Genomic DNA, 27,178 nt, shown 5'->3' on the forward strand with positions numbered 1-27,178 from the left:
TCCGCAAGCATGAATGTTTGAATTCTCAGAAATGGTTTGTTGTATGAATATCATCCATTTCCCTAGTTTTTTTTTACTAAACAAACAATTAAATTGAAAATGCTTAATTAATAAAGTGAATTAAGTAAAAGCCTTAAATATTATTTATTCAAGTACTTTTAACTAGATTCAATATAATTAATGCAAAGATTTTGATATTTAATTCCGAATATTTTCTTGCACCAATTTGATTTTATATTTTTTTTAATTCAAAATTGCAGGTTTGCTAAAGTAACAAGCATAGCTGTAGTTTTTTTATTGGAAGAAAAATTACAATATCGCACACAGTACATCTTTCACAGGATCTAAAACATTTTCAAGCATATACATGTACATCTACACGTATTCTAGCACAATTTAAGAATCCAATATCAGACAAAAGTAGGAAAAAACGAAACAAGAAAAAAACTAAAATGTATGGTACGTGAAAGATCTCGTAATAAGGCGCAGCTGTAGTATTGTTTTATTATTTTATTTTTTATTGCAGAACTTATACATACATACATGATCAGGGAGATGAAGTGTGGTTGTATCTCTTTCAATGAACAATAACAAAAAAAAAATATCCTGGATTTGCATAGGCTTACATCAAAAAGTATATTTACTCTGAAAAGAAAAGAAAAAAGTAAAAAGAAAAGCACAATAATGAGGTTAAATCAATCGTCATAATTCATCAATAAATTATCAATATACATGTTATGTATAAATCTAAGGGATTTTTTTTTAAAAAGCGTTAAATTCAGCTCTCACGCCTAGGTGCATCTGTAGTATTCTGTACTCTGTTCCTATGAATGACGTATGTTGGGGCGGGGTTACGCCTGCATTGGCCACGCCCCTCCATCCCTGAGGTTCTGAGCGCGAGAGACAGACCGAAGCCGAGCCCAGCAGAACTGCAGAGAGCGAGACAGCCCGAAACATGAGCACCAACATCAGATATAAGAGCAGGCTCATGAAATCCGGTAATGACACAGACACGGGGACTGTTTTTACACTGTTTTTACTGTGAGTGAGTGGATGAAATGATGTCTATTTCTCTCTTCCTGCCGGTGCATCTTCATCCTCGCGCACCTGCTTCCCTCATCCGACCTGCTGCTGCTTCAGAGGACAGTGAGGTGAGAAACAGCAACTTTACCACACTGCGCAGTTTTACAGCAGTTTTTAGAGTTCCTACTAATTCAATTTACAAACCGCCATCGTTTCCACACAAGTTAAACCGCGTGACAAAGTCATACGACGCTCAATCTAAATCTGACAGTGTGTTTTATACTGCTGTTTTCTTATGTGTTCACGCGACCGTTTACGAGGTTTAACCCGGTTTCATCAAATTGTGCTGTTGGTGTGTCACCCACCCTCGACTGACGCACTTCATTCCTTCAGGATTATAATAACGCATTTCTCGTGCATTCTTCTCCTGATTAGCAGCCTGAAGGAAATCTGATGTCTGTTGGCTGTTTTCTGTCGTTGATATGAGGATGATAGTGCTACTCCTCTCTGGAGGTGTTGTCATGGTTACAGGAGCTGGAGGCTGATGGCGCTGAGCTCTAGATGTTTGAGTGAAAGAGTGTTTCCTCCTCAACCAATATATCTTTTGGTAGGGTGATGTGCATCTAAACGTGGTTTCACACCTTGTTATGAATCATCAATCTTAAAATGGGTTGTCGTGGGAACCTTTAGTTCACTCCTATTTTAATATTGCTAGTGTCAGGTGGTATTATCATTTTGGAGAGCAAGCTATTGGAAACGTATACAGTATGACATCAATATTTCTGATCAGTTTTCCCAAAAGATAAAGACTGTATGTTTTAAATGCATACACTGCTGTTCAAAAGTTTGGGGTCAGTAAGATTATTTTGTTTTAAAGAAATTACTTTTATTCAGCAAGAATACATTAAAATGACCAAAAGTGTCAGTAAAGACACTCATAATGTTACAGAATATTCCAATTTTTAAGAAATGCTGTTCTTTTGAACTTTCTATTCATCAAAGAATCCTGAAAAAAATGCAACACAGTTTTCACAAGCAACATGACAAGAATTTTGTTTTCAATATTGATAATAATCAGAAATTTTTTTTGAGCAGCAAATCCTCATATTCGAATGATTTCTGAAGGATCATGTGACGCTGAAGACTGGCGTAATGATGCTGAAAGTTCAGCTTTGATCACAGAAATAAATTACATTCTAAAATATATTCACATAGAAAATTAATTGTAATAATATTTCACCATATTACTGTTTTTACTGTATTTCTGATCAAATAAATGTAGCCTTAGATGGTGAGGAGAAGAGACTTCCTTCAAAAACAAAAGAATCGTGTCAAACTTTTTTTTAAATGGTAGAACTGGTAAAATTTGTTGTTGTTTTTTGTTTTTTTGTTTTTTGATTTTAGGATTATATTAGCACATGGTTTAGTGGTAGACCCTGAAGGCAAGTAATAAGTCGCCGGTTGCAATTTGCTGATTTGATCTCCATGAGAATTGTGCACTTGAATTAAGCATCTGTTAAGTGATACAGCCAATACTTTATATTTTATTATACGAAGCAAGCTGTTAGCGATTTCACACGGCTTCCTGCACTTGAACCTTGAACACACATGTTCAGTTCCTCGAAAACTCATCATCCTACGCAAAAGCAGAATGCAACAGCAAACACCCACACACAAAAACACACACACACACACACACATTCTGTCAATGCTTCAAGATCTCTCTCTCTCTCTCTCTCTCTCTCTCTCTCTCTCTCTCTCTCTCTCTCTCTCTCTCTCTCTCTCTCTCTCTCTCTCTCTCTCTCTCTCTCTGCATTGAAGCTTAATAGCTTAATGGTGTGGAAGGCTGGCTGCCATTTCAGACATGTCTTTATCTCTGAAAAGGTCACTGCATTGAAATAAAGCAGTGTGTGTTTCTATAGAACGAGATGTCTGCTGTGTGTGCTGTCAGTGAAGTGCACAGCTGCATACGGCGTGACAGATGGCAGAATTGAAGTGTCTTTTGATCTGAAGTCAAATGTCCTGTGCAGTTGTTCAAATGCCACAGCAAGAAACGTCCATCTCAGTATCTGCAGAATGAGAGAGGACAGAGCGTTCAGTACATGCCCAAGAATAAGTTTTGATTCACCTCTTTTTGGATTAAGTGCCTTTTCACTAATATCCTTAAAATTAAACCCAGTTGTCATTTACTCACCCTAATGGCATTCGTTTCTTCTGTTTCCAAGAATTTACTCTGAATGCAGGTAGTTTTTAGCCTGACGTCGTCATACTCAGATTCTAGTCAGAATGTGAGTCTGAAACTGCTCCATTGGGCTGTGATTATGGGGCGTGTGTCAACCGAACCAGGAAATAAAAGGCCTCTGCACTCAATTGGATAGACCTAGAACCAATCAGAGCAACGGAGTAAGTGACGTATGTTGAGAGATAGATTAAAGTTGATAGATTAAACTTTTTCCGAATCCCGTAGGAAGGACGGCAAAAACATCTTTCCCATCGACAAATGCCTTGATCGCGGTTCTCTGTTCCTCTTATAAAATTAATGCGCTGTCTATATCTTCAATAACACACGTGATAACGGAATATACACAACTCAATTCTCCAGCAGCAGCCATGAATTCAACCCAAGCACTCTGATGACGTGGATGGTTACGTTACCGCTGCTCACATAGATATGATGTCTACGGTTGCTCATCTTTCCATCATCATATAAAGCCCGCCCTGACAATTTGATTGGTGCGAACTATTTTTGTTCGGGCATAATAGCTCCTCAACGGATCGAGTCCAGACCGAACTCCCCGACCTAAATATTTTGTGGGCGGGGTTCGGCCTGGCATCCAGGCTAGGTAGTTTTAGAACTGGCAAAAATTGTGCTTTTTTTTTCATTTTGGAGCTGGACAGATTCTTATGGCTGTTCATATTCACTGCATGCAAAACAGAAGCTCAGACATTCTGAGAAATGTATTGTGTTCCACGGAAGAAAGTAAGTCACTTACATGAGGATGAGTGAAAAATGACAGAGATGAGTAAGGTCAGTAAGATTTTACTTTTTGAAAAAAAAAAAAAAAATTCAGCAAGGATGCGTTAAATTGATCAGAAATAACAGTAAAGACATTTATGATGTTACAAAAAAAATATTTCAAATAAATACCATTTTTTGTTTTCTTTCCTATTAATCAACGAATCTTAAAATAAAAGAATCACCGTTTTCAACATATGAACTCTTTTCAACTCATAATAATCAGAAATGTTTCTTGAGCGACAAATCAACATATTAGAATGATTTCTGAAGGATCATGTGACAATGAAGACTGACGTAATGATGCTGGAAATTCAGCTTTGATCACATTTTACAACATATTCAACAGTTATTCTAAATTGTAATAATATCTTACAATATTTCTGCTTTACTGTATTTTAGATCAAATAAATGCAGCATTGGTGAGCAGAAGAGACTTTCAAAAACATTTAAAAAATCTTACCGATCTAAAACTTTTGAATAATTTATGTGCAATACAGTGTTCCCTGAATATTATTAATGTCCTGTGGGAAGTTGTCAGTTTAAACCCCACAACTATCACCATTGTGCCTCTGAGCATCACTGTAATAAGTGTACTGTAAGTTACCCTGGATAATCTGCATGTGCGTTGAACCATTTAAACACATGCCTGTAATATTACAAACAGTCTGGTGAAGCTTTAAGCTGACATAGTCTGAAAGCGAGACCGTACCCGGTGTGTTTGTGTTTGACCCAGTGCACCTGCCGTAGAGCCTCGAGGATGTTGAGTCTCGTGTTCATTCTAGGGCTGGGCGATATGGCCAAAAAACCATATCTCGGTATTTTTTGGTTAAATGGCGATATACGATATATAGGGATGTCCCGATCCGATACTCAGTATCGGTATCGGCTCCGATACTGCCATTTTTGCCGGATCGGGTATCGGTCAGACGAGGCCGATCCAAATCCGATATTGTGCGTTTACTTTTCTGTGTTATTGTTAAGCCTCACAAAAGCATAAAGCACCATAAGGTTTTCGTGCACTATATTATGAGTGTTCGGAAGCCATACTATAGTATAATGTAAGATATAAATGAATATTTAAGTCATTAAATTCAAGTTCACGTAAACTCCCTACACGTAAACCATCCCTCCGCTGCGGCTGTCAATCATTCTTCATTCAGCAGCGCGTCGCGTTCACTTACGACAGATGAAACTCTCTCCAAGATGTTTCAATGTTACTATTATTATACTTGATCTGTAGATAAAGCTCTATGGTTTCGCATAAAATGACTATCTTGCTGGACTGTATTGCTGTACCTTAATCATGTTCCTTTCTACCATGTGTCTGTTAGATCACAACACTAGTGTAGAGTCAGAGCACTATAATTGTTCTTCACGCGCACAGTAACTGAAATTTAAAACTGTTAAAAGAAAAGACTCAATAAACTATTGCATAGATAGATACTGTATAATACACTATGCATCATTATGTCTTTCCTTTGTGCTTTGAACTTTTCAAGGCGGACTCGACGCGCTGCGCGCTGTGACTCTGTGTTGTTTCAAGCGCATCATTCTGCGCTCGGTATGCGCACAAGGGCTTTGTGCCGGACTGTATTACAGCCTTTCATAGTCATATCATAATACTTTTGCGCAATGGAAGATTATTAATAGCCTTTTTTGTTATGTCCTATCTATCATATGTTGCAGCCTCATTAAACAGCTGTTCTATACATTTAAAATATGTCTTAATTTTATAGTAGACTATATATAAAATAATTGATCTTTTTGATTTTTGTTATCTTGTTTTTCATGAATGTATTTTACAACAATACAAAGAGCAATGTGTAAAGTTTTACCAAATTTAGTGCTACACTTATTGTGTCTTATTTGTTTCCCACTAAATGTATTTTTTCACTCAATGTTCAGATTTTATACAATTATTGTGCACTTGTGATTTTTCTAGACTAAATTTTACTGCTGAGTTATCAACTAATCTAGTTTATAATATAATTTTTGTCATAGGTTATGATCATTTTTGTATTCATTCATTCTGTATTAAGTAGATTGTGTTTAACACCAAAAGAGTGATTATTAGTTCAACACACAGAGTTATAGAAATTCTATTTGATTTAAAAAAAAAAACTGCGCTGGTATCGGATCGGTATCGGTCGATACTCAGAATTTTTGGTATCGGATCGGATCGGTTCAGAAAAAATGGTATCGGGACATCCCTAACGATATATATCTCGGTACTTTCTACGTTTTTCTATTTGGATAAAGAAAATTTATTTATTTAAAAAAAAAAATTATTTCACATCCTGCTCAATGATATCCAAACAATGATATTGAAGGATATGGAAACAAATAGGGAATGTAATGTATAGGCTATGCAATATATTATGTGCAAAAAGGTGGTTAAAATCACATTACATTCTAACTTTGTAACATTTCAAACTAAAAACAAAAATAATGCTATTGTTTTTAAAAATGACTAAAGGCTAAACTAAAAATGAAAATAAAAACAAAAGCACAAACTAATTATATTAGCCTGCATTTGATTACCCCATTATAATGGTCACTTTCATAAAAATATACTTGTAGGTAAAATTTAAAATTCCACATATGGCACATTTATTGTCTCCAACAACAAATATTTCAGTAATATGTATTTTAGTCAGAATTATTGGGCTACTGTTCTACTGTGCTCGTCTGTTTGGCGCGGATGCGCGCGGCGCTCGCTCATTCACGGAAGCTTGAATTTTAGCGGAGATTCATTTGCAGAAGCTCGTCCTCTCCTGACAGTGAAATGGACATATTTGTTTGATTCGTTTGAACATTTACAGATGGAGAATATACCTGTGAAATGTAAGTTAAGCACTGAGGAAAGCACCACGTCTCAAACGCATTAAACAGCGCCAGTCTTTCAGTCACTAACAGTAGAGTATCTGTCCGAGCATCTGACAGGGCAAGCTGCTTTAAACTTGTTAACTATCTTACCAGTTATTTTGAAGCGCTTAATAAGCTTGTGTCATGTTTAGGACAAATTTTACTGTTCTTTCACTTCAGGAGCTCACTGCGTACTCCACTATTTTTCAGATGTGCTCGTATCAAACTACTGTATCGATATAAACGGTATTGCCTCATTCCATTTCGTGGGGAAAAAAAAGATCGATATATTGTAAAAACTCGATATACCACCCTGCCCTAGTTCATTCACTTCTCTTCCCTTAGGCGTCTCTCCACCCATCCCATCATTATGACATCATCAGCATGTTGCAGTGTAACATGAGACAGCTCACATGACATCATCTGTTAAATATCACTGAACAGCAGGCAGGAAATCCCTTTCTGAGATGAGCAGGATGTCTCTATTTCAATTAGAAGTAGAAATGTTATTGCGCACCTCCCTGGTCTCTGCTTCATTACAGTTTGAAGACATTTTTTAGTTCTTTCTTTGTTGATGACGAACACTCAGAGCTGATTAACACTAGAGATGCACGATTAAGTGTTAATAGATCACGATCTCGATTTAGACAAACACGCGATCTCATTCCTAAACGTCAATGATTTGCCTGTGTCTATTAAACCTTTGACAAAATCACACTGGAATCTGCATTTGCACTGCCGTTGACCCAGAGAGATTTGTCATGTTGACAAATGTATGAAAACAGTACTTCACAAACAGTCATTACACCGTCACACCAGTAGGTTGACAAGTGATTGTTAAAAAATGTATTTGTCATTGAATCATTCATTCAAAAGATTTGTTCGAAAAAAAAATGCTGATTCATTCAGTAATTAAACAATTAAGAAACTGTAATTTTTTTAAAATAATTCATTCAGATTCATTAAACTTTTTGATAATAGACTGCAGCAATTTACATTTGTCAGAACCTCCAGTAAATTACATGTTATTTTGTTTAGTTGTCTGTTCATAATCGTGGGAGAATCGTGATCTCTGTTTGAAACCAAAAAATTGTGTGATTCTCAATTTATCCAGAATCGTGCAGCTCTAGTTCACACAGAATATGTTTTTGCTGTAAAAAAAACACAAGACACAGGTCAGTGGAACGAAAAAAGCACAAGGTCTAGAGATGCATTTTTTAAAAGTTGAACTTATATTTTAACTTAAGCGCTATGTTTAACTTAAGCACTATGGGCCGGTTTCCTGGGCAGGGTTTAAGTCTAGTCCCAGACTAAAATGCATGTTTGAGCTGTCTTAACTTAAAACAGCTTGCACTGACATATCTTAAAAATATATAATTTCCATTGTTTTGTCTCAAGATGCACACCAGTAATGTTTTTTTGTAAGGTATATTTGTAAAAACTACTTAAAAGTCCTAATATAACTAAGTTCTAGTCCGGGCTTAATGTAAACCTTGCACAGGAAACCGACCCTATATATTTTAACTTAAGCGCTTAATGCTGTGTCATGAGCGAAACGCTGCAAAAGACACGAGAGCAATGGTTAAAGACATCCGTCTAGTGCGTTTGCATTGAAAAACAATGGAAAGTAGCGCAGTGGAAAGAAATACGCTCTCTGTGTAAGCAACAATGTTAACCCTCTGGGGTTGTATCTTGGGACAATTATCGACTCAAAATTGAACTTTGAGGCAAATTATGAAGCTGTGTGCAAAAAGGGGCACCAATGCTTGTTTTGTTTGAGGAAACTGTCTTATTTTAACATTGGCAAAACCATGACAATACCGTGCTTTAATTGAATCAATTTTCTCTTTCTCTTTGGTGTCATGGTTTGGGAATCTATCTTTAAAGAACAGAAACTCTCTAAATCAATTTGTTAAATGGTCTAGTAAGCTGCTTTGTGTGTCCCTGTACACCAGAGAGTTACAGCGGATAACTGGCTCAATTTTAAATGATGATGCCCACCCTCTGCACAGTGAATTTCAGCTTCTTCCTTCTAGACGAAGGTATATAGTCCCATAGTGCAGAACAAAGCGGTATAAAAATAGCTTTGTTCCAGCAGCCACCAATCAGGGGAACAAAATACACAGATGACACAGAAGCGATGTTATTTATTTTAATTTTATTGATGTCTAATGTTCATTGTCTGTTTGTCTTAAAGCAACACTATGTCGTTTTTGCGGTTTTTGCTCTCGGGGTCCCCCTACAGTTGGGAAACAGTATTGTCTTCTACTACTGTCGTAAAATCTGTCATGGTTACACCAGGCGATACACGTGTGCATTTGTTGACAAGCCGATACTGTCTTGAGTCCTCGCGGGCAGACTGACAGCGTTGCGTGTGATATGTCTTCATCCCAGGTACATTGGCATATATTTCAGCATGTCATATTGTGGCAAACAGGACGGCCGAGGGGCGTGAGAGAACGGCGCGAGGCCGGTGGTGCGATTGCTAATAAGGAACACCTGTGAAGCACACCGGTCTCGTGCCGTTCTCTCACGCCCTCGGCCGTCCTGTTCGCCACACACATGAATATAATTTCATGGGTTTTATTTTTTTCAAACGTCAAAATATCGCGTAGCTCACGTTTACAAGCCAACGTCATTATAGTAGCCTATTGTCTACTGTTTTACATAACGGATATGCTAATTCAATTCAATGTTTGTGTGGTAGGTAATAGCCATATATCGTCAATATTATAATATCAAGCTACCATAGATGAATCTGCAAATTTGAAAATCGATTTGCATTATAGCCTGAGGCAAGACACTTTCACCAGAAAAATAAATACACAAACATGATTATCAGCCTGCAGACATTAGGATAGTTATCCTGAAAGATTATTTATTATAACCATCGTAAACTAGCATGTTAGTGTAGCTACCAGATTGATAATTCGCTACTCTACTAGCATTACTTGATTCATGAAGATAAATGGAAGACCAGAAAGATTCCGTAACATGGCCAGGCCATGTTATTCAGCCTTTTACATTTCGCGCGATTTATTTATAAATGTAAAAACACTTTATAGATGACTGACTGCTGCGCTTGTGACAGGGTGCATGTTACTGAAAGAACGAGCAGAGAGAGAGAGCCAGTCGTGCGTGCACACTCTCACCGTCTTCAAACTGTCTTGCTCTCCCTCCAATATTGATCCTCGCCTGGCCTTTTAATTAGTCACTCTCCCTTTTTCTTCTTTTTGTCTTTTTGTCCTCTGACAAAACCTTTGCCTTCTTCCTTTTAGTTGTTGCTTCGGTCATGACAACAACATACAGACAGGTATCAAACGCTAGTTGGGCTCTCACGTCAGAATTTGAGGAAGTTGGGGTGGTGGGGGAAGTGACTTATGCCGTAAAGCAGTCGAATTTTGTAGTTTTTTTTGTGCTCGGGTTCCTACCCGAAACCCAAAGTTACATAGTGCCAGTAAACGCGATACAGACACTGTCAGGCTATGGCAGACGTGTCATTCAACCTATTGTAAGTCGATGTACCATCTCAAGGGTCTTGGAAATATATAATGAAGGTTGAAAAACGACATAGTGTTGCTTTAAAAATGTGTGGATAACTCTGACACTACAAAACAAGTCTACCTACGGGTACAAATAAAGGAACCTGAACATGGTGCTTTTGTCAATTTTTTTTTTTTTTTACTTCATCCGAATGGTACGAAACTTAGCAAAGGTTTTGGCACTTGCTATTTGAACACAAACACACAAACAAAAACAAAAAAATTCATGGAAAAGGTTAAATGGTCCTGAAAAAAATCGTCACACTTGTATTGTTCGCAGTCAAAAATGAACGCATTGGAAACGAATGGGGGACGACTTTCATCACGTTTAGTACTGCGCCCAAACAAAATCTTACTGAACACTCGTTTTTTGAGATATCAACCTCAAATTTGGAACACAACTTGTTTAGATTTATGGCTTTGATTTTCTCACAGTTTTAGAGTAAAACATGCTTTGGAAAATATATATTTCATATAAAATTTTAAATAGTATTTTTATGCAGTCTGCATTCAAGATTCAGTTACACTTTATTTTAAGGTGTCATTGTTACAGTGTAATTATATAATTAAGTACTGAGTAACATTAAGCAACTACATGTACTTACTATAGGGTTTGGGTAGGATTAGGATTTGGTTGAGTGTTTATTGCATGTAATTAGGCATAATTTACTGTTATTACTATGGTAATTACATGTAACATATGTAACAAGAACACTGTAAAATAAAGTGTTACCCAAGATTCTCGACAGTTTAATTAAGAAATTTAATCTTCAAGTCTATGCTCAAAAAGTGATTAACAGGTAATAAATGGGTCATAACTATTCAATAAATATAACTTAGTACCACAAAATCTCCTAAAAATACAAAATATTGAAATAAACAATATTATAGAAAGAAAAATGAATTAGCTTGAAATAAAAAACATTAGAACTGCCACGCAAGCAGCACCAGAGGGTTAAATGAAAGCTGTTTCCTCCATTTTAATACTCTGATAGTATCAGAGTTCCTCAAACAAAACTGGTTTAAAACAATAGAGAGATATTGAATTGTGTCAGGTGGCACTCAGGGATGGCAGCTGGACAGTGAGAGGGTGTTGTTCTCTGTAGGGTGGGGGAACCGGAGCTATTGTGTCACTCAAAGACATCTGTTCTGCTCTATTCAAAAGACCCCCTTTGGACCCCCCACCCCCCACCAGCACACTGATCATCTATATGCATGACCAGCACCCCTATTATAGGGCAAATCATGCCTAATATCAAGATGTTTATTAATGGTGTTTGCTCAGACATCACTATTACTATTGCTCATATTAGAGTTAGTGATCTAAACGACCCACAAACCTTTAGTATTAACCCCAGCAGATCTGCATTTCACGAATCTGAAGATTCAATCACACATATTCACAAAATCTTCCTGAAAAGAAGCTGTTATATATTATAAAAAATTGATCAAAGCTGAATTTTCAGCATCATAACTCCAGTCTTCAGTGTCACATGATCCTTCCGAAATCATTCTAATATGATGATTTGCTGCTCAAGAAACATTTCTGATTATTATCAATGTTGAAAAACAGTTGTGCTGCTTCATACTTTTATGTAAACCATGATGCATTTTTTTCAGGATTCTTTGATGAATAGAAAGCTCAAAAGAACAGCATTTATTTGAAACTTTCGTAACAGTATAAATGTCTTTACTGTAAATTTCGATCAATTTAATGCATCCTTGTTGTATAAAAGTATTAATTTCATTCATTAAAAAAAACCATTTTTTACAGACACCAAACTTTTGAACAGTATATATATTTTTATAAAGGCAAAAATATGCATCCTCATAGTATTTGAAAGTAATACTACAGTAAAGGTCACTCTGCTGTGCTGTAGTCTGTAGAAAAGCTGTGTGTGTGCCAGTCTGGCAAGGTCTGGTGGGAAGGGTGTGGCTGCCATCTTACTAAATGTGTCTTGCTCCCACACACACACACACACACACACACACACACACACACACACACACACACACACACACACACACACACACACACACACACACACACACACACACACACACACACACACACACACACAGAGAGAGAGAGAAATCCCTACACCTCAGAGCCATCTATGGAAAAAAAGTGGGGGAGGAATGAACGACTAAATGAATGAGTGTTTTTATTCCTGCCCCCCTTTCCTGTCTAAAATTGCTTCCATGCTTTTTTTCCCCGCTACGTCTTTTCGTTTATCTTGCTCACTCACTCTCTCTCTCTCACTACCTTCTTTTGTCAGTCTTTCATTCAGTCATGTGGGGATTCCTCTCTCTGCCTGTCTGAACACGGCATGCTGGGATGTGCCATGGGCAAGAGACAGACAGAAATCAAGGAAAAGGAAAGCGGAGATTGTTTATAGAGGAAGAGAGTAGTAAACTGAGAGTCAGAGAGAGAGAGAGAGAGAGAGAGAGAGGTCACGCAGGTTTAAAGACGGACACACATTTCTGAGGCGTCTGGTTCAGGATGGACAACATGATGCTGCAGGAGAAACTGGTGGAGAAACTTCTGTGTCCCCGAACTAGGACCACCCGACAGAAGGTTCAGTGTTTATATTGTAAATTTTATACATATATACTTACTAGTAAACTAAATGGAAGCATATTCATTTGCAGCTTTATATGAGACTATATGAGAAAAGCTGCAAATGAATATGCTTCCATTTTGTTTATTAATAAGAGTTATTGTAAATAATATGACATCACACACTGAAGAAAATTATTTCCTTACTCAGTATTTTTGTCTTGTTTTACAGTATAAATATTTAAACATTCTTAAATGAAGACACATTTTCTTGAGAAGCAAAATGACAAGATATTAAGTCTTGTTTACTGAAAAATTATTCAAAATTAAGTGAGATTATGGTTAAAACAGAAAACATATCTGCCAGTGGGGATAGAAAAATAATCTTGTTTTCATTTTTGAATTAAGTTTATTTTTCTGACCCAGATTGGCAGAACCCGAATTTAGCATAAATTCACTTATTTTGATGCATTTTTCAGAAAAGATGACTTAACATCTTTTTTCTATCTTGATTTAAGAATGTTAAGATATTTGTGCTGGAAAACAAGACAAAAATAGATTTTAATTTCAAAAAAATAATTTTTTGCAGTGCATGCATGATGTTATTCAAATTTTGGTGCTTTGAATGCCTATTCTTAAAGTTAAAGATTTGAACAAACCTAGAATACCTCAGCAACACCCTAGCAACCACCCTGAAAACCCAAACAGCCTCATAACAACATGCTAAAAATCCTTCAGAACACTTTAGCAACAATGTAAAAAATCTCATTGTTTTTATATGTAATTTAATTCTACACACATCTTCTCTCACACACACTGCATGTGGGGTGAGATACGGCAGGGTTTCTCCTTTCTAGGACGATGGACTGCGGAAACACACATGACGGGCTGTGAGATGCTCTGGCAGTCAGATGAGTTGTGTTTGGCTCAAGTTCGAGTGTGTTAAAAAGGCCTTTTCAGCTTATGTAAATATGGCTTCTGTGTGTGTATTTGGCCACTCGGTTTGGCCTGAACACTGAGCTGGTTCTGCTGTCGGGTTTGATCGTGATTTTGCTTTCATTCAGCGCATAACCGTTAGTAATATTAGTGTTCTCAGTGTCTGTTTGAGCGGTTATGAATCCTGAGCAGTTTCCGGCACAGTTGGTAGATCTGCAGGAGTCTCGACACTACTCGCATTTTCATGCTCTGCTATTTTTGTGCCAGTCTGAGGATTCACAGAAGCTCTGTCTTAAAGGGACAGTTAACCCAAAATAATCATTCAAAACCTGTATAACTTTCTTTCAGAATGCTATTAAATAATACAGAATGCTCTTTTTTGACTTTTTCTCTCAGGACAAGCAGTATGTCGGCTTTGCAACACTTCCTAATCAGGTCCACAGGAAGTCTGTGAAGAAGGGCTTCGACTTCACCCTGATGGTGGCAGGTCTGAGATCATCATTATAGCATGTGACACTGACTTCATGCTCATCTTTGTCAATAACAAGAACATTGTGTGTGTTATAGGTGAATCTGGATTGGGCAAGTCTACTCTAGTTAACAGCCTCTTCCTCACAGATCTCTATAAAGACAGGAAATTACTAAATGCAGAAGGTAAGAATTGTCTTAAAGGAACAGTACACCAAAAAAATCTGTTTTGTTTATATTAAGCATACAATATACACTACTGTTCAAAAGTTTCAGGTCAGTTTTTCCCAAATAAATAAATACTTTTATTCAGCAAGAATGCATTCAATTGATCGAAAGTGACGGTAAAACATAAGATTTAATTTAAGTTATTTATTATTTTTAAATAAATGCTGTTCTTTTGGACTTTTTATTCATCGCACAAAAATATTAAATTGTTTCCAGCCTAGATACTAAAGAGAAATATTTCTTGAGCAGCAAATCATCATATTAGAATGATTTCTGAAGGATCATGTGACACTGCAGACTGGAGTAATGATGCTGAAAATACAACTTTGATCACAGGAAAAAAAATATATTTTAACATTAAAATAGAAAGTGGATCCTTTAAATTGTAATAATATTTCAGAATATTACTGTTTTTACTGTATTTTTTATCAAGTAAATGCAGCCTTGGTGAGCAGAAGAGACTTGTTCATCTCTTATACGTTTTTGGCAGTTTGTAAGCTATATTGTGTGTTTCCTGTGACAGAGCGTATTAACCAGACAGTTGAGATCACCAAACACACGGTGGACATTGAGGAGAAAGGAGTCAAACTCAAACTCACTATTGTGGACACGCCGGGGTTTGGAGACGCGGTCAATAATAATGAATGGTGAGAATTCAGCTGTTCCCAGCATCACATGACAATTAAATTACGAAACAGATAATTGTGGTCTTGGATACTTCATTGCTTAATACAGCATTTTATGAAATCAAAAAGTTTTTTAGGGTGTGTTGTGTTCACAATTTCAGTTCGTTTGGTCCGGACCAAAAAAAATAAAAAATTTTGTCCTGGTCCTCTTAGCGTTCACATTGGCATTTTAACACTGAACCTAAAGATGCCGAACCTAAAGGCTTAGGGATACATTCCCAACCTGATTGGCCGGCTTTTAGTAGGTATATTTCACGACTGAACTTTCCGAACATCCAAAACAATGTTGTGTGCTGGGCTAAATGTGCTCGTTGTATGTGCTTAGCCGACATATAATGGTATTTTGACCAGCTGAGAACTCATGAAGAGCTTAAAAATGTGTAAAGGAGTCAAAACAACGGCAGGAATCCCTCCGTCACACACACACACACAAACACAAACACAGATCTGCTGTGAGGAGACGCGGTTCTGATGCCTGTACCAAATTGTGATGGGCAACATTGCGACTATGATGAGAAAAAAAATAGGTACTGTGCTTGAGCTTTCTGTTCTTCATAGGGCCGCATCTTCTGACATCATGTCCTGTTTTTGGTTTGTTTACATGTCTTTGGTCTGTGTTGCGCTCATAGTTCAGTCGAACTGCACCAGAGTTCGTTTGGAAACAGATCGAGACCCATTTTTTCAGTGGTCTTGGTCAGCTTGTTTGGTGGCTCCAGGGTTCAGATGGCAGCTTTCACACTTATTCAAATGAACTGCACTAACAGAGCAATCGCACCAGGGTTCGTTTTAATCCAACCAAACATGCCAAGTGTGAAAACACCCTTAGGCTGTATTCACAAAATAGCACAGGCTCGATTGTCTAAGGTCAGGGTTTCACAAACTGGGGTTTGTCAGGGAACAGCAAGGGCTTTGTGAGTTAATGCAAAAATAAATCATAACACTTTTTTACTAAATGCTGAAAATAAATAGAGTAAAATAAAATGAATAAAATAAAGTTATTAAAATATTAATTCAATTAATTACAGGTGCCGTAGGTCAGTGGTTCCCAACCTTTTTTTATCTGAGACTCCCTTTTTCCCAAGAAAATATTTTAGGGCCCCCCTTCATATTTAATGATATTGTCGCTCATGTAAGCTTGCAGCAAGGATTTCAAAATCCTTGTATTTAAAATTTAAAATTGTTTTTAAACAAATGGTATGTTTATTACTAGAACCAGATGTTTATGCACAAACAAAAGCGTATAATATTGAAAATACTAACACAATAACACAAACATCAGTAGGCCATTTGTAATTTAAAAATGTAAGCCTAGGAGTAGCCTATTAATTGGCAATTTATTTATTTATTTGAAATGCAATAACAAAAATATCAGTATTCACACTGGTGTGTAGGGAAAAAGAGTTAATATAGGCTATTACAAAATGACTGGTGTCTGGGACCTCAATACTTGCATGTAATTTGTCAGGCTTTATCAATCAGTGTGAGGATTGCTGCTGGCAGTGAGTAATTTGATCAATGTGTGGAGAGATCTTAGACAGGGCACGACACATATCATCCTCAAGGGTCAGTCTGGCCCTGTATTTGGTTTTAAGGGCTGTCGTTGTTGAAAACCCATTTTTTGGTCAGCCAGGGGATCGTGAATAAAATTAGCTTGTGTAATATGATTTTTCTCCTTAAAGCTGCAGTCCTTAACATTTGGCATTCTAGGCGACTAATAAAACAGCGTTTATTAACAGAATAATGCGTCTTGCAGAAGAATATTATAGCCGGAGCTACTTCTTTCTGTTTATGTCTATGACGAGCCACGCAGTCCCTGGGTTACACCGCAGCGGTACGACCCGAACCAGTGTAAAATAGTCCCAATATAAACACTTATTATAGGTGTACCATAGTGACTCAGGATAAGACAAAAACACAGTTTGGAAAATGGATTCATGATGTATCGCTCATTATATTAATTTAGTAAATTTTGAACAAAAAAAGTTACGGACTGCTAGTTCAATGCTAACTGTTCAACACTTTTCAAAATATGACGCGACCCCCGAAAGAGCTCGCTGACGCCCCCTTGTGGGCCGAAACCCTCCTATTGGGAACCGATGCCGTAGTTGATTCTCTGCAGAAACATATTTTTTTATGCTGGTTGAAAGTCTCCTCATATCCTGATAGCAATCACTCTGTTAAGTGGGTTTTTATAAATACATGTCGTCTGTGGTGTTCGTTCAATATTTGTGTTCGGTCCGACCGAACGGTCCTGTCGGTCAGTGTGTGTTTTGCATACCACTGCGCAGGCTGTTCACGCAGACATAAGTCATCAGCGCGTTCACGTACGCTGTGCAGACAGAGCGAGAATGGCAGGCAAGCAGCAACAACCTAACTTTCCTTCTGAACCGACAACAAGTGGCACTGGCAAAGATCTACGATCTATATATCTTCATCGGAGCCAAGCAGACTTTCATCGTGGAAACCCTGTCATGCAAGAAATATTATTACACACAGACAAGTTTTACTTGGTAAACAAACCGAAAACTTGTTGCATATAATCCTTTTTTTACCAATTTGTTTTCGTTTGGTATTGTAGTACTGTTGCTCACTGTACTGTAAAGTTTTCTCACTGGTGAATGACACATGATGTATTGCAGTAACGTTGTCTCCGGTCTTCTGCGCGTTCATGCTTTCAGGCGTGGCTTTGGACGGCGATTTTCAGGAAGGATGGGACGTACTGCTATCACGTTAAAGTTAGCATTTTCCCAGATGCCCTGCAGCATATTTAATTAAATTAAAATAAATGTAAAGAATTTTTTTTTTTTAAATCAAAATGAAAAACATACTAAAAAAAATTAAATATTTAATTTGTTTACCTGCATGTCATGTGATATTAAAGTCACCATGAATTCAAAATTGACAATCAAAAATTGACAATTTTTTTTCAATGGAACATTGCAGTATGTATTATAAATGATTATCGGTGCACATCATTATTATTTTTTCAATTCATATGCCCTTGTAATCTTTAATCAAAATAACTTGCTGACGAGGGCAACCTGTCACTCACATGAGATCCACCAATACATACACACCCTACATTTTTTCTTCACTTTCACTCGGATATTCGTCACAATAGGGAAGAAAATACTATCACAACTTCTGTTTCATGCCGACATCTGATGCTTTAACCGGCATCAGAGAAAATGTGCTGAAATATCAACTTAAATACTCAGGGTAAACGTAATCAAGTAAATAATTTAGGTCAAAGGGGTTCGGTTGACAAAAAAAAATTGTGAATCCTTGTCCTAATCTGTTATTGTGTTCAGTTCTGATCTGAAGAGTGTGTGTTTATCTGTGTGTTTGCAGTTGGAAGCCCATCACAGACTACATCGACCAGCAGTTTGAGCAGTACTTCAGAGATGAGAGCGGATTGAACAGAAAGAACATACTAGACAACAGAGTGCACTGCTGCCTGTACTTCATCCCACCGTTCGGACACGGGTACGAAAACACACTTTATTTGAGTGTGGGAGTGGGTGGAGCGGGGCTGTCTTATATGGGTCAAGTTCACATGCTTCCTTCTTCACATTTGCATAACAATACATGTGTGTATATGGGGAGGATGGTCCATTATGCCTGTTTGTAACGTATATTAATGGCATTCTTTAGAATGTGTTTGTCTTTGAGTGCAAAATGTACAATTAGCACATATTCCTTACTACTCCAAATCAATACAAAACAAGATATCAGTAAATTGTTAAGAACCCCATTTGAATTCAGCTGTCTCCAAGTATTCAATTACTTAACTATACTAAAAATTAGCACCTTATCCATATTAATTAATATTGTTCATATAAGTTAAGAAACCTGCCACTGACTATCTGATGTTAATTCATGAGTTCATATTTAATTTAATTCTTGAGTGAGACAATTTTGACTTGAGTAAGACATTTTTGGTTGTTGATTTTTGACATACAGTATTATTCAACGTTGCTGGACAGTAACAAAGTATTCTAAGTCTTACTTTGTTACTATTTTCAATTTCGGTCAAAATGAACGTGAAAAGTTACTAATGCCGAATTTTAGTATTGATTTTTGTAAATGAAAATCATATTTATTCACTGTTGTGACTGTCAGTAATTTGTTAGCTACAAGTGTATAATAAGTATAATAATGACTGGGATATATAAGTTTTGCAAAGAAGATAAAAAGTTTGCTTATTTGCAGTTCAATAAATATTTGCGGACTAATGACTAGAACTGGCTATAATAAATAATAAACAAGATTAATCGGTCAATGCTTTTAATTCTCAAGCACATTAAAAATCAGTTACTTTTATACTTTTATTCAAGTAATATTGAAAGTGAGTATGAATACTTTTACTGGAGGTATCTGTACTTTTATTCAAATACTTTGTTTGTGTACTTAATCCACCGCTGGTATTTAATACATAATAGAAGTCAATAGAAATAGAGATGGATTTGGGGTGGTGGTGAAATATGATGCATATAGATATCATATGCATCAGATACTTAGACTCTTTGTTGCTTTTACTGTTTAGTTTGCGGCCGGTGGACGTGGAGTTCATGAAGGCTCTACATGAGAAAGTGAACATCATTCCTCTGATCTCTAAAGCCGACTGTCTCACGCCGAATGAGGTGAAAAAACTCAAGGACAGGGTGAGTGGACACGATCTGATCTGATGTCTTCTGAAACTCAGTTAACTGTAAATCTGATTATTTTTGTGGTGGTGCTCCTGATGGAATCAATTATTTTATACTAGACCAAATGCATCCGATTCAAGCTAGTTGTTTCACGAGGTGTGAAACACAACACAAGATGCGTTTCATACTGTTGATGTGTTTTCCTGCAGGTGCGAGACGAGATTGAGCGCTTCGGGATTAAAGTGTATCAGTTTCCTGAGTGTGACTCTGATGAAGAGGAGGAGTTCAAACAGATGGACAAAGAGCTGAAGGTCCGGCAAACAAATCTCATTTGTCTCATCTCCTAAATATCATTTTTTCCGAAATGTGAATGCATTTGGATAGGTTTTACCCATATTATGGTATTTTTACTTTTACTTTAATGCTAAAAGCATGTTAAAGCAAGTTGTATAGACCCCTTTTGCGTCACAATTACGTCATGTCGTTAGCTGGAGGCAAAACAAAGTGAAAACTGGAGGCGGCCAATACAAACCAGCACAGATTCGGCTACATATTAAGGATCTTAAATTATTATTATTTTTATTAAATGTCATCTTGTTGTGTTTCTGGGTTCAAGAATCACCTACAGGATCCAATTTGTAATTTTATCGCATAATGTTTTCTAAATTATTGTGATTATTTGTGAATCATCTATGATTTTATACATTGTTGTGATTGATTGTGATAGACTTTTTGAAGAACCTGGTAAGAAAGAATAATCAAATACATAGTTAATTAATATAATTTTAATACAAAAAAAAAATCTAGAAAACATTCACATCATTAAAATTGCACGGTAATGTCACTCTTTACATTGTCGTCTTCTGGCCTTGGCGTTTAAAAGATTTATATGCCCTCAGTTTGTCTTTACGCTCGGTTTCTGTATCAGGTGTAGATGTCAGGCCACTCAACCGAGGTAACGTTAAATCCTGTCAGATCGCCCATCCATTGACTGAGCGTGTACGGGTCGGCCAATCTGGTTCCGTCCGTTGAAATTAACTTTTGCAAATAACAATCGCGGTCCTGGACAGTGAGTGATCTTGCACATTAAGATAAAATCTGGTTTTCTCCAGTCATTGTTAAAAAACAAGCTAACAAAACTTGCAAACTAGCGTTAGTTAAGCGGCCAGAGGGATCGCTCTGCCTCCACATAAGCTCCGCCCACATAAAAACGTCATCATGTTTACCAACTGAAAAGGGGTCTATTGATTCAAATATAAAAGAATACCAGGTCTTATGTAATGAACATAGAATGAATAAGGTGTCGTGTGTGTGTGTGTGTGTGTGTGTGTGTGTGTGTGTGTGTGTGTGTGTGTGTGTGTGTGTGTGTGTGTGTGTGCTGTAGGAGTGCACTCCGTTTGCTGTCATTGGCAGTAATGCAGTGGTGGAGGCCAGAGGTCAGAGGGTCAGAGGTCGTCTTTACCCCTGGGGTATCGTGGAAGGTCGGTATTCTTATACAGTAAATACACAAACGCAGATATGAATACTTTGCAAATGGATTGCAAGCATGCAGTCCTGTTTTACATACAGTACTTTAATGCCACTTAACGTTACTAAGGAGATTACAAAGTTCAGTTCTGAAAATAGATTTTCCTTCAAATATCTGCTGTGTAATTATTTAGGTAGTTAGATGCAAACATGTCTGCTGGTTTATAGATGTAGTTTAACTGGAAACACTTTACGATAAGGTTCCATTAGTTAACATTAGTTAACTACATTATTTAACGTGAACAAAAATACTTCTAAAGAATTTTATTAATTTTAGTTCATGTTAATTTTAACATTTATCTGTTAATGAACCAATAAATCATTGAATTTGTAATAACTAACGTTAACAAATATTAATACATACTTTAACAAATGTGTTGCTCATTGTTACTTACAGTAATGTAAGATAATGCATTAACTAATGACACCTTATTGTAAAGTGTTACAGTTTGACTACTGTATATAGCTCGTCTTGTGACAATTGTCAGTTAGTTAGTTAGTTAGTTAGTTAGTTAGTTAGTTAGTTAGTTATTTCTTCGGTCATTTTGAACAATTAAATCTTAGGTCATATGTAATTTCAAAAATCCTGTACATAATAAAATGAAAAAAAACATAAAACAATGAAACAAATAGAGAAAAAAAAGAAAATTTAAATACATTAGAAAGATAGATACAAAATGAGTACCTTAGGAATTTAAGTACTAAATAATACCTGACCGAAGGGGTTTAGGCTGAAGTCAAGACTTATTTTGCCTAACCCCTTTTACAACAAAAACACATGTCCAAAGATCACACAATTTTACGGTTTCTCTTAATCCAAAAATGATAACATGTAAGCACAGAATTTAAACTTCAACAATCAAAATTATATTATGCATCCGCTTTCGCTTATTTTTCTAATGTTCTTCATTCAAGTGTTCTATACTTTTCCATAATGTTTAACTTATATCTTTTCTTAAATGCATTAATAGTTTTAGAGCTCTTAAGTTAAATGAGAAGACTGTTCCATAAATCAACTCCTTTAACTGATAAACGCCTCCTCATAATATTACTCTTCGCCATGGGTTTTTGGAGCAAATCAATTCCTCTGAGCCTATATCCTCTGATTCGAAACATCTCTTGTAAACAGTGAGGAAGCATAGAATTGTGAGCCTTGTACATCACAACTGCTGTGTAAACATCAACAAGATCATGACATTTTAATATATTAAATCTAATAAAAAGTGGATTTGTTGGGGCAAGATATTCAGCATAGCTAATCACTCTAATTGCTTTCTTCTGTAATAAGAAAATAGGTTGTATATTAGTTTTATAAGTATTCCCCCATATTTCCACACAATAGCTAAGGTATGGAAAGATGAGGGAATCATACAATATATATAATGCGTTTTGATTCACAAAGGGTTTTATTTTACACAGTATGGCAATAAGTTTTGAAATGTTAGTCTTTAGTATATTTATATGCACTTTCCAATTTAACTTATCATCAATATTAATTCCCAAAAACTTTATTACATATACCCTTTCAATTTCTACCTCCCCCATTTTGAGTCGACATAGTTTGTTTACTACCTTGTTTCCAAATACAATATATTTAGTTTTATGCAGATTTGCAGATTGTGGGAATGCAATAGTGTTCTGTCACATTTTGGAAAACAGTGATGAAATGTGCATATTTTTACAGTGCTTAAGCTCACGTACACATGCAGTTTTTCAGGCCTTTTAGTGCTTGTCTGTGCATGATTCAATACTGCAGGTGCCACTCTCAAAAATGTGTTGTTGGCTCTGTGACCAACTCAGTTCTTCTGTTGTAAGTCGCTTCGGATGAAAGCATCTGCTAAGTGCATAAATGTATGTGTAAACGACATATAATACAGGCTTTTAGGCCAAAACGTTTTTGCACAAAACCCATTGTGCTGTTCAAGAGGAATGGTGTGTAATGGTGGTCTTGATACTGGTATTTTTACATTTACATTTACATTTATCATTTAGCTGACGCTTTTATCCAAAGCGACTTACAATTGCTATATTTCAGAGGTCGCACGCCTCTGGAGCAACTAGGGGTTAAGTGTCTTGCTCAGGGACACATTGGTGTCTCACAGTGGATTCGAAACCGGGTCTCTCACACCAAAGGCATGTGTCTTATCCACTGCGCCATCACCACCCCCATATACAGTGTGTATTTTTAATACACACTGCCAAATCTGTGAATGTAAATGAGAATCTGCATGTGTAAAACGGTTTCAGACAGTATGAAGTATGTGTGTTTGTGTTCATGAAGTGTATTGCATTTCTTTGTGTGTTTTGTTCAGTGGAGAATCAGTCTCACTGTGACTTTGTGAAACTGAGGAACATACTGATTCGCTCTCACATGCACGACCTGAAAGACGTGACGTGCGACGTGCACTACGAGAACTACAGAGCCCACTGCATCCAGGAGATGACCAGGTGTGTGTAACATTCACAGACTGATTCATGTGAATATAATGGGGATATAATATAATAATATAATATAATAGGGAAGAAAAACACTGTCTCTGAGGCTCTGATGCTTTTACTTTCCAGCCTAGATGGAGTTAATATGAGACATGTTTGTGTGTGTTTCAGTAAACTTGCACAGGATAACCGTACGGACAGTCCGCTACCCATCCTGCCTCTGCCAACACCAGACGGAGAGACGGAGAGACTCATCAAGATGAAGGATGAAGAGGTATGAAATGATCATCACTGATATTAAAGGGGGGGTGAAACACTCAGTTTCAGTCAATCTCATGTTAATCTTGAGTACCTATAGAGTAGTATTGCATCCTTCATATCTCCAAAAAGTCTTTAGTTTTATTATATTTATAAAAGAAAGATAGGCTGTACCGAGTCTTTCCGGAATAAACCGAGCGGGTGTGGGCGGAGCTAAATAATCACGAGCGCGCGAAGCTTTGCGTTGTGAGAGCATTCCGGAAGCTGTGACATCCCAAAACAAACCGTGGCTAACAATCAGATTCAGGCAGCCATACATTTTTGATCCCGAATCAGATCCCGTGAGATGGGCAGTGAAATGGGGGAAAAACACAAGGTCTCGAGGGTTTTTAAAAGTAGAAATCATTTGAACTGGAGCGCGTGTTTTTAGAACACCATGTCATGCGCGAGTTTTACAACATTTGTGTGTGTTTACTCGTGGTTTATGAGGACATGATTTGGTTTTACAATAAACAAACAGACACCTACAGTGGCCAGCTAAACAAATGTATTTAAACATACACACACACACACACACACACACACACACACACACACACACACACAACACCATACATCGCATTCTCCATAGATAAATTAAAATTAGTTCAAACATAGCACTTCTCCCCCTTCCGGGAGAAGTGCCCTTAGGACCCGTATAAGGAAATTCCGGCGCATCTGACGTCACACACGCCCATACTCGAAAAAAACTTTCCGAAACTTGTGACAAACCGGAAGGAGTATTTGTGGCACAGAAATACTCCATCAAACGTACAACTTAATTTTTGAAACTTTGTCCATGTTTAGCATTGGAATCCAACTCTTTAACAGTTTAAAAAACTCAATATGCATGAAATAGCATCCGCCCCCCCCTTTAAAGTGGTCCTATTATGCTTTTTTATATTTTCTACTTTCTTTAGTGTGTATTGTTGCTATTTGAGCATGAAAAAGGTATGTAAAATTCCAAAGCTCAAAGTCAACAAAGTGCTTGAGCTGCAACTATGGAAAATATGAGAACAATGATGAACATTCAAGCATGAAAACCTGTTCTAGTAGAGCCCAAAAACAACATCAAGACTTTGTAAAAGGGCATATTAAGTCCTCTTTAAAGCATCACGGTATGTTTGTGATATAAATCCATACAGTTGTTAGGACGTGCTGGATTAATTTAAATTCAGGGTCTCTTTAGATGCATTTGCATAAGAATGTAGAGTTTAAGATATTCTAGATGATTGAATTGCCAATAATGATTGTGTTTATTAGTGTCAATATTATAAAGCTATACTTTTTTGTGGATTTTTCATATTTATGTTCAAATGTAGACATTTTTCTTCATATTCTTCAAATGAGGAAGAACCCAGGCAATTTTTGTGTAATGTAGCCATGCTGCAATATTACATTTAAATATGTAAAATTCACTTCAGTGTCACATGATCCTTCAGAAATCATTCTAATATGATGATTTGCTGCTCAAGAAACATTTCTGATTATTATCAATGTTGAAAACACTTCATATTTTTGTGGAAACGATGATACATTTTTTCAGGATTCTTTGATGAATAGAAAGTTTTTTAAAATAGAATCTTTTGTAACATTATAAATTACTGTCTTTACTGTCATCAATTTAATGCATCCTTGCTGATTAAAAGTATTAATTTATTTTAATCAATTTAATGCATCCTTGCTGATTAAAAGTATTAATTTATTTTAATCAATTTGATCAATTTAATGCATCCTTGCTGATTAAAAGTATTAATTTATTTTAAACAAACAAAAAACTTTTGAACGGTAGTGTATATGCTTTATGCAAAATCAATATCAATCTTTAAAACATTATAATGTACAGTAAAAAAGATGGACAACTGGCACAGAAAACGAGTATTGTGTTTGAAATGGAAAACCCCCTTATATTATATGATTTCTAATCAGTTCAATAAGGATAATAAAAAAGCTTGCTAATATTGCTATAGTGCATTTGAGTTTTTTCACCAGTGTAAACTACAGGAAAGTTACAATGAATTTTTTCTGTCTGTGTGTTTTGTTTGTGCAGCTGAAGAGAATGCAGGAGATGCTGGAAAAGATGCAACAACAGATGCATGAGAAAGACAAGTGATGCTGTCTGACACACACACACACACACACACACACACACACACACACACACTGCAGCCCTCACTGCACCCCTCAGATGTGAATGCATTTAAATGATACTGTACAAATATCATATCTAGAGATCTGACCATCAGATACGCTCTGTTCATCTGCTCTGTGCTTCTGTCTGCCTGGATCAAATATGGTGCAGCTGTCATGTGATTCATCATGTGTTAATGAGGAGCGTACATAAACCTGTTTACCATTAACTTAAATTAACTTTTAAAGGGATCTAATTTATATTGACTTTTTTTATTTGCTTAGCAAGACGAATGCGTGTGTAAGTTGTTTTCTGACAGTGCATGGGGTTTATTGACGTGTATGTGTGTGTTTGGAGAGAGAGAGAGAGAGAGAGAGAGAGAGAGAGAGAGAGAGAGAGAGAGAGAGAGAGTGTGTGAGGTCCTTTTGCTATGAATTTGTTGGGTTCAATGGCAGTTTTGTTTTTTATAGTGAATGTGAACATACAGCTCCAATAATTATCACTAAACATACTCAGAATACTGTTTTCTGCTTGTTTTATAACAATAATAATTGGAATAAAATCTATTCCATTATTATCAGTGTTAATGGCCTTTAATAATTTAATAATTTATATTATTATGTCAATTGTTTATGTAAAGCTTGCTAATAAATGTGAATAATTTATCAGTTGTCATTGTATTAGTTTGCTAGTTTCATATTCATATGATTGATCGGTATCTGTTCAGGCACGATGTCAGAAGATATATAATTTATAAGACAATTTAAATATAGTTATTTTATTGTTTGAATACAGAATGTGAAATGTGGTG

The 27,178-nt window shown here is 36.5% G+C and overlaps 1 protein-coding gene across 3 annotated transcripts; it reads left to right on the plus strand.

Moving 5' to 3' along the window:
* Positions 1-45: 45 nt before the first annotated feature.
* Positions 46-27,032, plus strand: septin5a (septin 5a). 3 transcript variants are annotated; one of them, XM_077223412.1, is made up of 11 exons: positions 46-998; positions 14,342-14,432; positions 14,513-14,599; positions 15,165-15,288; positions 18,679-18,813; positions 19,874-19,991; positions 20,186-20,287; positions 21,361-21,457; positions 23,816-23,951; positions 24,111-24,213; positions 26,287-27,032. In XM_077223412.1, the coding sequence occupies exons 2-11, from the start codon at positions 14,423-14,425 to the stop codon at positions 26,347-26,349; spliced, it is 975 nt and encodes a 324-aa protein (XP_077079527.1). In that variant the 5' UTR covers positions 46-998; positions 14,342-14,422; the 3' UTR covers positions 26,350-27,032. The 3 variants fall into 3 exon arrangements, with proteins under 3 accessions (XP_077079527.1, XP_077079524.1, XP_077079525.1); XM_077223409.1 differs by having other exon boundaries at positions 926-1,151; XM_077223410.1 differs by lacking the exon at positions 46-998 and adding an exon at positions 12,430-13,027.
* Positions 27,033-27,178: the final 146 nt, after the last annotated feature.

Source organism: Siphateles boraxobius, unplaced genomic scaffold, assembly GCF_051911475.1.
Source record: "Siphateles boraxobius isolate OS27281-9 unplaced genomic scaffold, OSU_SipBor_1 9, whole genome shotgun sequence".
In the NCBI taxonomy this organism is placed as follows: Eukaryota; Metazoa; Chordata; class Actinopteri; order Cypriniformes; family Leuciscidae; genus Siphateles; species Siphateles boraxobius.